We start from the raw sequence: 10,657 nt of genomic DNA on the forward strand, positions 1-10,657 counted from the left end.
CTCGGTAATCAATGCACATCCTGTGGGATCCATCATTATTTTTCATGAACAGGATCGGAGCTCCCCATGGGGAACTGCTCGGACGGATAAACCCTCGATCTAGTAGCTCCTGAAGTTGCGTAGATAACTCCTGCATCTCGGGCGGTGCTAGCTGGAATGGTACCTATGCTATCGGAGCGGCACCTGGTACCAAGTCAATATGAAACTCCACTTGCATCTCTGGAGGCACTCCCGGTAACTCCTCGGGAAAGACATCCCAAAACTCCTGTACGACTAGCACACTACCCACATCGGTCGTGGTCTCAACACTCGTATCCGATATATATGCCAGAAATCTCATACATCCCTGCTACAAAAATCTCCTCGCCCTCGCAGCTAAACAAAGGGTTGGCCCCTGCGAGGCCCTCTCACCATGAATAACTAGTTCTCCCCCACTTGGGGTTCGAACCCTCACCAACTAGTGTTCGCAATCGATCATGGCCCCATGGGCCCCCAACCAGCCCATTCCGACTATCACCTTCAGCCCTCGCAACGATATCGAGACTAAATCAACCCGAAACCTCTCTTCAAGAACATTCAGGACACAACCCTGATACACCCTTACTGCACTCAGGGTGTGGTCGTCTACAATCTCTAACTCAAGCATGGAATCCAAAGTTCCCAGTGCATCGCAAAACTTCTTGCTAAGTGCAAGAGACACAAACGATAGGGCAGCTCCCAAATCGAACAAAACGTCAGCAGACATACCATTGACCAAGAATGTCCCTATACATAAGCACAATTTATACATAAACACAATAAATTTAGAGCAAGGAGATATAAAAACGTACTAGCCATAACGTCTGGTGCTATCTGATCCTTCTCAATAGTCAACTGAAATGCATGGCTCTTTACTGCTGGAGCATCTGCCTTAGCAGGGCGGCCGTCAGTAATCCTCATTGTGGCAGGCGCAAGCACCGCCACTGCTCCTCCCCCTTCCTGCAACCTCAGACAATCAGCCTTTCTATGGCTATTCTGGTTGCAGTGGAAACAAATCAATCCCTTCTTGGGGCAATCCCTGCTTACGTGGCCCTGCTGACCACATGTATAACATGTCGGGCCCGTCCCCCGGTAAACTCCACCATGAAATCTCCCACACTTGGCACACCAGCCACAGCCCTGCTTGCCCCTACTAGATGAATTCAAGGTCTTAGGCTATTTAGCCTGACCTACTGATGTATGTGCCAGCTCAGCATTCCGCTTAGTGCGGAATTCCAACTCCATCTCCTGCTCACGGGCCTTCTCCACCATCTCATTCAGGGTTTTGCACCCTGTGAAGCTCACAAACTCCCAGATATCATCCCTCATCATGGAATGATACCGCATCCTCATCGTGTCCTCATCGGTAGCATACTGTGGGATTAACAATGCTCGTTCCTGAAACTTGGTGGTGATCTCCGCCACAATCTCGGTGGTCTGCTAGAGCTCCTGAAACTTCCTCACCAATCGTTGCACCTCAATAGTTGGTGAAAAATCTAAATCAAATCACCAAACAAACTTGGTTCATGTCATCTCAGCCACACCGATTGCTCCCACCTGACTAGTCACCTCGCCCCACCAGTCTTGGGCTCTGTCTCTCAGTATACAAGAAGCAAAACCCACCTTTGCCGCATTCGGGTAAGATGTAACATACACGTTCAGTTATCGTGTTATGTAATTTTAAAAGTAAATAATATAATGAAATATTATATGGTTTTGAGTATTGAGTTCTAACAGATAGTTTTTACTAGAATTGAAGTAAAACTATGTTTAAAATCGTTCAGAATGTGTTGGAGATCTTATGAGATTCCAATCAAATGTCAGATATTGAAATTTAACGAAAATATAAAATTTGAAATAAGTAAAATTTTATTATTGAAATTTGTAAAGAATCTCGTTAGAAACATTTAGGCGAAAACCTCATCGAAATCCAAGTTATAACGAAGAAGTTATGACCAATCGAAGATCCGTGACAAAACGGGCACGACGCCGAATGACGTAAAAAGTGAGTTTTCGATAAACTACTTTTTATCCCTTTTGATCTAAATGAAAGTCGTAGTATTCGTTAAATCGAGAATTTCCATAAAAAAGAACGTCAAAAATCTGACTCCGTATGAGGAATTTATGATTTTTCTAAATTTCGGTATAGTAGTAGATATCTAAAAACTCGAAATAAAGATTGAGTGATTTTTATCCGACACAACCTAAACGAGAATCGAAGATCTCGTCAATTGTAGTTCAACGGTAAAAAGACAGAAGAAAACGGACGTCAGATGAAGATGTTATGAATTTTTAACGGTCTTATCATGTCCCGGCCTGTTAAAAATATAATAATAAAAATAAAGTCAAAATTAGCTGACGGAGTCTAAACGAAAGTTGTAGAGCATAATCTCACCTACGAGTGATTATAAAGAACGTAAAAAACATAGCTCGTATGCAAAAGATACAAATTTTTGAAGTATGGATATTCGGAGTACGCCCAGTGTACATGAGTACGCCCAACGTACTCGTGTTCACGGTCCGAGATTGGCCACGTCGCCTATTCCTCGCAATCGACACGTATCACACAAGTTTGACACGTCCGATGCCACTCATCAGAGTATGCCGAGCGTACTAAGTTGTACGCCTAGCATAATGGCAAATAGAGCAGTACGCCCAGCATCCTAACTAGCACGCCCAACGTAGTGGCTGTTAGAGTAGTACGCGCAGCGTACTCATAATTTATGCCCAGCGTAATGGGTGTTTCAGCTACTATAAATAGAAAACAAAGCCTTCGGGTTTTTGTTTAGAAAATCTATTCCCTCTCACTCTCTACTCTCTTTTAAGCTACTTTTAATCCCTGAAGTCCCAATATCATCCCCGACACCCGAAGCAAGCCGAAACGCCCCGAAGTTCCCGAGAAAATCATATTTTCAAGTCGAAACTCTGCCCACGTAAGGGCGGTTTCAACTAAAACCCCCGATTCGTCACAGAAAGTCATTTTTAGAGCCGAAGTGCTGCCTAAATTAATATCTTAACCTTCGGTTATTTCAAGGTGAGTTCAATATATAGGAACACTTGTATGTTATGTTTTATATGTGCTATGTGCTTTTATGTGTTATCATCTCGTGTTATTATTTCAGTTATTTTGATAGCAAAGATGTACCTTTCGCCACGAACTGTATGACATAAGCATCGCTTGGGTAAAAGTATGTAGCCTCTGGTCGTGTAAAGCATGTCTCGCTAGAGAATGAATTCTACCTATATGACATTGGCAAAAGTTTATATAAGATTGAAAGCCTGAAATCTGCCAAAATGTTTAAATCAGAAAGTGTATGTCTTCTGTGCCATTAGGGTCGAAGTGTTATTGATGTGTATCAAGTATGAAAATTGTTGTGTCTCATTGATTGTATATCTTTGAATCAAATCATTGATTGATATGGAAAGTTTGTCGCATGATTCACATATGCCTTTGTTGTTCCTTATTGTTCTTTGCTTCTGCCATATTGAAGTATATATGTAGCATGTTTTGGAATAAAAATGTTTCAATTATGAAAGTGACGGTCTTTCACAAGAACTCGTACGTTGGGCGTTCTCGATATCTGCCACCCAGCCTCGGCTCACAATGGGGTCCCTGACCCCGAAAAACTCTGGCGCTCTGCACGCCTTGAACTCCCGGAACGAGGGAGTTCGGACCCCGACTTGGCCTGCAGTAATCTCGGCTCTGAATGCCTTGAGCCTCTCCTCCATAATCTCCATCATACCTTCCTTGACCATCCCAAAGATAACTGGGGTGGCGTCAAGGATGCCCCTGGTAACCTCGACTGCAATAAGCTCACGCAGCCTCTTGTTAATGGCCTCAGTAGTGTCACCGGATCCATATCCCCCTCCGCTCCAAATAGTGTCACCACCATACTGAACTGCATGCAATGTCGTAAACCATAATGATCAGGATGCCCAAATAGGGTATCTTTCCACACCAGTCCTCCTTAGAGCTTCCAGATCTAACATTAGTTCATGTACATGTCATGTGCTTTCAGTAGTACGGGCCCAATACTACCTTCCACACCTACTTGTACCTTCCCCAAAGCTCTACCTGATAACTCTGATTCATCCCAAAACAAATCATATCCATAAGACTACTGCATATCTCAAATCCTAAGCGATCCTAAGATTTTCTCTACCCATATCAATCCCAACAATTATAAGAGGTGTCCTTTATGCATGCAAATTTGTAACATCCCAAAAATCGAGACCAAATTTTTTTTGTTTTTAATTATATTACTTGTAAAATCATTTGAGGAAAAATATTACTGATATCCCATCAAACCACAAAACCACAGTTACATGTCTCAAAAACCAAAATGTCAAATAGTATAATATCGTAGTACAATCCCAGGGTTCTAAAATCCGGAATCATGTGTGTGTGATGCGCTGCTACCCTGCCAGCTCCTTCCCCTTAGACGAAGAGGTACCTAAAACCAAAACTGAAAACTGTAAGCACAAAGCTTAGTGAATTCCCCCATCATACCACATACCATTCAACATACATACTGTCGGGCTATTCTGGGGTGCCCGACCTACCCATGTCAAGCCATTATGGGGTGCTAACCTACCAATGTCAAGCCATTCTGGGGTACTGACCTATCCATATCAAGCCATTCTGGGGTGCTGACCTACCCATGTCAGGTCGTTCTGGGGTGCCGACCTACCCTCTGGTATATCTCAACCTGCCATGAGGACTATTTCACCCCTACCACTACCACACAATAACATATCATAATCATATGGTCAGGCATATCTGGGGTACTTACCTACCCTTCGGTCCTAACGACCGAGTCGGGGGACTATTCCCCTCCTACTACCACTATCACATATAACAAATCATGCTGTCACATAAGACACATCAGGTAGTAGCAAACCTAGACAATTATCATAAATACAATCATCTAAATACAACTCCTGCTGGTGAGCCAACATTATGGTCGTAGACCCACCTTTACTAGAAGGTAACTCACCTCAATGTCGTGTAGTGTCTGCATTGTCCTCGATATGGAAATCAACTCTTCTCGACTCCTAGATCCCTACACAACATCCTTTCTAAATTACCATTTCATACTCATAACATCTACAAGGGTCAACTCAAGTCCAAGTCAAAGTCAAGGTCAAAACCTTGGTCAAAGTCAACTTTGGTCGAAGTCAACATCTAGTTGACTTGACTCGCTGAGTTGGTCCACCAACTCGTCGAGTCCCCACGTCCACAAAATGCTACAACCCCGTCCCTACTCGTCGAGTCTAGCAAGAGCTCGACAAGTTCTCCTTCAACAACACATCGGGGCCTTTTTCAACTGACTCGCCGAGTTCATTCTTGAACTCGTTGAGTTCATCTTCATCCGTATGAAGGTAGTTAGTCTATGACTCGCCGATTTCTCCTTGAACTCGTCGAGTCCATCTTCATGTAGTTGGTTCATTCCCTTGAACTCGCCGAGTTCCCCCTTGAACTCGTTGAGTCCTTCGATCTTCAAGTCCATATCAAACCCCAACAGTTTGAGTTTTCCTTCAACTCAACCAAAGACCATTTCCAGAAGATGTTTGGGGGAAACTACGACCTGACTCGCTGAGTCACCTAAGCGACTCGCCGAGTCCATCTTTGTCCAAAACTATACAGTTGATTTTAATCGGTCTTAATGCATCCAAACCATAGATCTGACCTCCTAGAGTCCATATTATACGTAAAGTTCCAATCTTGACGTCCATGCATGAGGTTTTTGGCTCAAAAAGCCATAAAAAGGGGGTTTATATGTTGCATGGGTCTCCCATGGCCATAAAGTTGGCACCTTTATGCCATGGGAGCCCTCAATGGTTCCAAATCTGAAGTACAACTCCAACTATACACACAAATTCGAGTATAGCTTCACTAAAGCTTAGAAAAAGATAGAGAATAGCCCCAAATCAAGAACTAAGTAATGAATAGCCAAGGTATCAGCTTTATACCTCAAATGAGTAGGAGATATGCCAAGACTTCTGGATCTACTTGCTCTCTCTTGATCTCCCAAGCTTCTTTCTCCTTTTCCAACTTCAAATGCACACAAAAGGCGCCAAAAAGCTCAAGAACACTCAATAAAGTCTTAGGGTTTTGAGTTAGGGTTTCTCTGGGTTGGGCGGGACGATGGAGGTTGGGTTGAGGCAAGATAAGTTGTTTAAATAGGGTGCAAACACCAAATATTAGGGTTTTGTCCAGACAGCCCTACTCGTCGAGTCGGTCTCCTAACTCGTCGAGTAGGTCACTTATCCTTCCGATCAAGTCGAGTCTACTCGATGAATTGAGCCTCCAACTCACCAAGTCCCAGCAAAAAACATGAATTTACTTGAATTTAAATACGTAACAGGAACCGAGTGTTGCAAAATTATACACAGAAAAGGATCAAATAGATTTTCGAATAATAGATTCTACACTAGGACCACAACCAGATGAGGAACAGGAAATAAGGCCAAATCAATCATTCTAAGGCTATAAGCTCCTAACCGTATACAATTTTTAAGAGCATACACATAGCAAGATCCATACGATTATCATAACTCAAATATCAGTATAACATGGCTAACATATTGGGGGGACTACTTACTTGGCACGGTCGATCATACGCGTTGCACTCTCCTGTTTTCCATTCTTTAAAAGTTTTAACTTCCATTTTATTTTATTTTTTGAAAACAATTTTATCATTTCCTTAGTTTGAATCCCGATGCACCCAAGGGTGTGCCTGAATCCCTCAAACCAAGGCTCTAATACTAACTTTTAACAACCCAACTTTTCAAAAGAAATTTTTCATTTTCAATCCATCAAAATACTTTCCACAACCATGAAATCCGAATACAATTGTTTTCAAAATTCACATCAAATACAATTTTATTTCCAATCATCAGAGTGTCCCATAAAAAGCCTGTGTGAGAGTGCACGTCGTGTCATCAGACCTTGTCCATGCCCTTGGGCTCAGATGTACCTGAAACAAATCCACAAACTGTAAGATAATGCTTAGTGAGTTCCCCATAGCATACCCCACACACAATCCACATAACATATATCATATTAGCTATAAAAGCTACATAATCAAATAAGCCAAGCATACAACATATAAGGAAGCCAAGGAAACCGTCTATGGTCTTACACCTAGTGCAATTGGAACCACCACGTGGTCTTACTACCTGCCATGGGAACCCCCACATAGTCTTCCTGCCATTGGAACCCCCACATGGTCTTTCTGCCATGGGAACCCCCACATGGTCTTCCTACCAAGCAAACATCATACAACTAATCATGCAAATATACTAGTCGGGTTAACCGAGTAACTCTTCAACTCGCCGAGTCACTTATGTAACTCGTCGAGTCCCTCGATGTCTAGAAGACCGAAAACTCAACCCTACACCGAAATCAACCCTGATCCCGGAAATGAGAAAACCATGCTCGACTCGTCGAGTCAGCTAAGGGACTCGACGAGTTCCTTCAGTCCGTTTCAAGTTCAACCCTTTTCACCCTGGTGCAGATACCACGTAAAGTTGCAAAACTTACATGCATGCAAGACCCTTCAAGGCCATAACATCGAAACTAGGCTTCTTACAAGGTTTTTGTGCATGGAAAGGGGCTAAACTATGTAAAGTGGGCAACTTTATGCCATTGGGGACCTAGAGGGGTCCAAATCTGGAACCATATCCTTGTGATAGGTCCAGATCCAAGTTTGACTCCATTTTCCCCTAAAATGGTCATTTACTTCCAAGAAAAGGGATCTAAGCAACTAGAGCTCAAGGTGATGACTTTATACCTCAAGATGGTGGCCAATAAAGTGTAGATGTCGGATATACTGCTTTTCTTCTTGCTCCTTCTTCTTCAAGCTCTAAAATCCTTCACCAACACACCAAAATTGCTCACAAAATCTCTTGCTCTCACTCTAGGGTTTTTCTCTAGTTGATGAAGTGGTAAGGGAGGTCACAAGAGGCGGGTTATGTTCTTTAAATAGGGTGCAAACCCAAAATTTAGGGTTTTCTCTTTATAGCCCTTACTCGTCGATTCGGACCTTCCAACTCGTCGAGTAGATCCCGAACCCGCATCCTCATATTAGTCTCTACTCGATAAGTTGTAGCATCCAACTCGTCGAGTCCATGCACAAAATAAATTAGCCAATACCTGGAACAGGTGTTACACGACTCAAATGCCTACAAACACCAAGTGACCAATCCATCAAAATCCCAACAATACCCAAAATACACTAAAAAGTCAAACTTCATAAATCCATTGGGTCAACCCAGCCGAGTTGACCCGACTGAGTTAGCTCAAATTTGGTTGATCCATGCGAGTATGTGAGGCGTACTCCGAAGGTACACTCAGCGTACGCAAGCCTCGATTTGACTTGTTAAAGGGGATTTGACTGAGTACGCGGGGCGTACTCCCTCCTACGGGGGGAGCATCCTCGCAACTTTATTTTCTTTATTAAGTGTTTAATGGCTTCAACACTTAAGCTCATACTTCAGATCTAAGGTCCAAATGAATAATAGGGTCATCAAGTTCCCAAATTTATGACTTACCATGTCCAAAAAGTTCTTATTGCAAGGTCTTAATCCATTATGACCTTCTACAAGAAGCATGGAGCCAAACTAGCTAAAGGGACCTCATTTTTATGGCTTAGAACCCTTTGTAGGCTCTAAAAGGACAACTTAAAACATCCAACACCAAACATGCAAAGAAATAGGAGTTTTGGGACAAGAAGAACACACAAAGCTACCAAAAATGAGATCCAAGCAAACAAAGCATCAAGGTGAAGAATTTTTACCTTCTAGAGCTTCCCAAGAAGGTGATGATCCAAGATCCACAAGCTTGCTTCAACTTCTAAGCTCGGAGATGCAACTCCTTCTTCCTTAAGCACATAATGGACACACTTTTAACTCCAAATACACTCTTATAGGGTTAGGGTTTGCCAAAAACGAATCAAGGGCTTGGAGGCTGGAAAGGTGGGGATAAATGAGCTATAAAGGTGCTTAAATACCCCCACAAACCCTAAAAATAAGGTTTTCACTCGAACATGAGTACGTACAGCGTACATATGTGTACCCCTAGCGTACTAGGGTACACCCTAGTATGTTTAGCGTACTCACATGTACGCTTAGCGTACTCCTCCCACATCCAAATTACAAATTTGCCACTAGGGCTTCCCATGGCCACTTCCTTCAAATTCCAATGACCAAAAATGACATAATTAAAACCAATTGATGAATTTGAAAATACATGAAAGTCGGGTGCTACACTATATATATATATATATATATATATATATATATATATATATATATATATATATATATATATATACACACACACACACACACATCTAAATTACAAATTTGCCACTAGGGCTTCCCTTGGCCACTTCCTTCCAATTCCAATGACCAAAAATGACATAATCAAAACCAATGGATGAATTTGAAAATACCTGAAAGCCGCGATGCTACACTATATATATATATATATATATATATATATATATATATATATATATATATATACACACACACACACACACACACACACACACACACACATCCAAATTACAAATTTGCCACTAGGGCTTCCCTTGGCCACTTCCTTCCAATTTCAATGACCAAAAATGACATAATTAAAACCAATGGATGAATTTGAAAATACCTGAAAATCGGGATGCTACACTATATATATATATATATATATATATATATATATATATATATATATATATATATATATATATATATATATATATATATATATATATATATATATATATTACAAATTTACCACTAAGGCTTCCCTTGGCCACTTCCTTCCAATTCCAATGACCAAAAATTACATAAGTAAAACCAATTGATGAATTTGAAAATACCTGAAAGTTGGGATGCTACACTATATATATATATATATATATATATATATATATATATATATATATATATATAATCGTATATTTCAATTAATAAGTGTGTTTATTGTTTGCACTTTTAAAAATATTATATAAATCATTTGGTCATTAGTGAATAGTTATTATTACGTTAATACACAAAATTAAAACATTACTTTAGTGTTACTTTAATATAATTTTTTGTAAATGAAAAGAATTATGTAACTAATTTCTTTATTAAACTAATTTCCTTACTAAACGTCAAAAATACCCAATGTCTTTGTTAAATCTTACAATAAAAATTAAAAGAAGTTGATATATACCATTACCAATTTTTACCAACCAAAATTGTTGATATCCAAACATATTTATACCAAGTATACTTGGTACGGTAGTGGTAGCATATTTTTTATACCAATTATAATTAGTAGGGTACATGATTTAGAAAAAAATCGATACCGTATCAATTCCACCCCTAAGAAATGATAGTGATTTCTAATAGAAATTTTACTTGGGAAGCATTTTTTACATGTTCTGTACTTTGGATATCCATTTCCCAAAGTTTTATTGTGTGATTGTGATCTTCATTCAAGAAGATATTTGTGTGTATTTTGATCTCATTATCATATGTTAATTTTCGTTGTCAATTTTTAGTTGTAGAGTCTTGGTGCTGTGTAGAACTTGGTTTTCTTTTTATTAAAAATGTTTACTGTTTAATTTTTCTTATTAAGAATCTCGTA

General features: G+C 40.3%; 1 protein-coding gene across 1 annotated transcript; it reads right to left on the reverse strand.

The window, feature by feature from the left end:
• Positions 1-457: 457 nt before the first annotated feature.
• LOC145030233 (uncharacterized) lies at positions 458-939 on the reverse strand. Its single transcript, XM_078978638.1, has 2 exons — positions 831-939; positions 458-765 (listed from the first exon to the last, which is right to left on the reverse strand). Exons 1-2 carry the CDS (start codon positions 937-939, stop codon positions 458-460), a joined length of 417 nt encoding a protein of 138 aa, XP_078834764.1.
• Between the last annotated feature and the right edge of the window lie 9,718 nt (positions 940-10,657).

This window comes from Lactuca saligna, chromosome 2 (genome assembly GCF_052625555.1).
Source record: "Lactuca saligna cultivar CGN05327 chromosome 2, ASM5262555v1, whole genome shotgun sequence".
Classification (NCBI taxonomy): domain Eukaryota; kingdom Viridiplantae; phylum Streptophyta; class Magnoliopsida; order Asterales; family Asteraceae; genus Lactuca; species Lactuca saligna.

Excerpts from the sequence above, each read along its gene's own strand:
- LOC145030233 (XM_078978638.1), bottom strand. The coding sequence starts at position 939 with ATGAGGATTACTGACGGCCGCCCTGCTAAGGCAGATGCTCCAGCAGTA. Across the intron at positions 766-830 it reads AGCACCAGACGTTATGGCTA|GGACATTCTTGGTCAATGGT; the intron begins GTACGTTTTTAT and ends GCTTATGTATAG.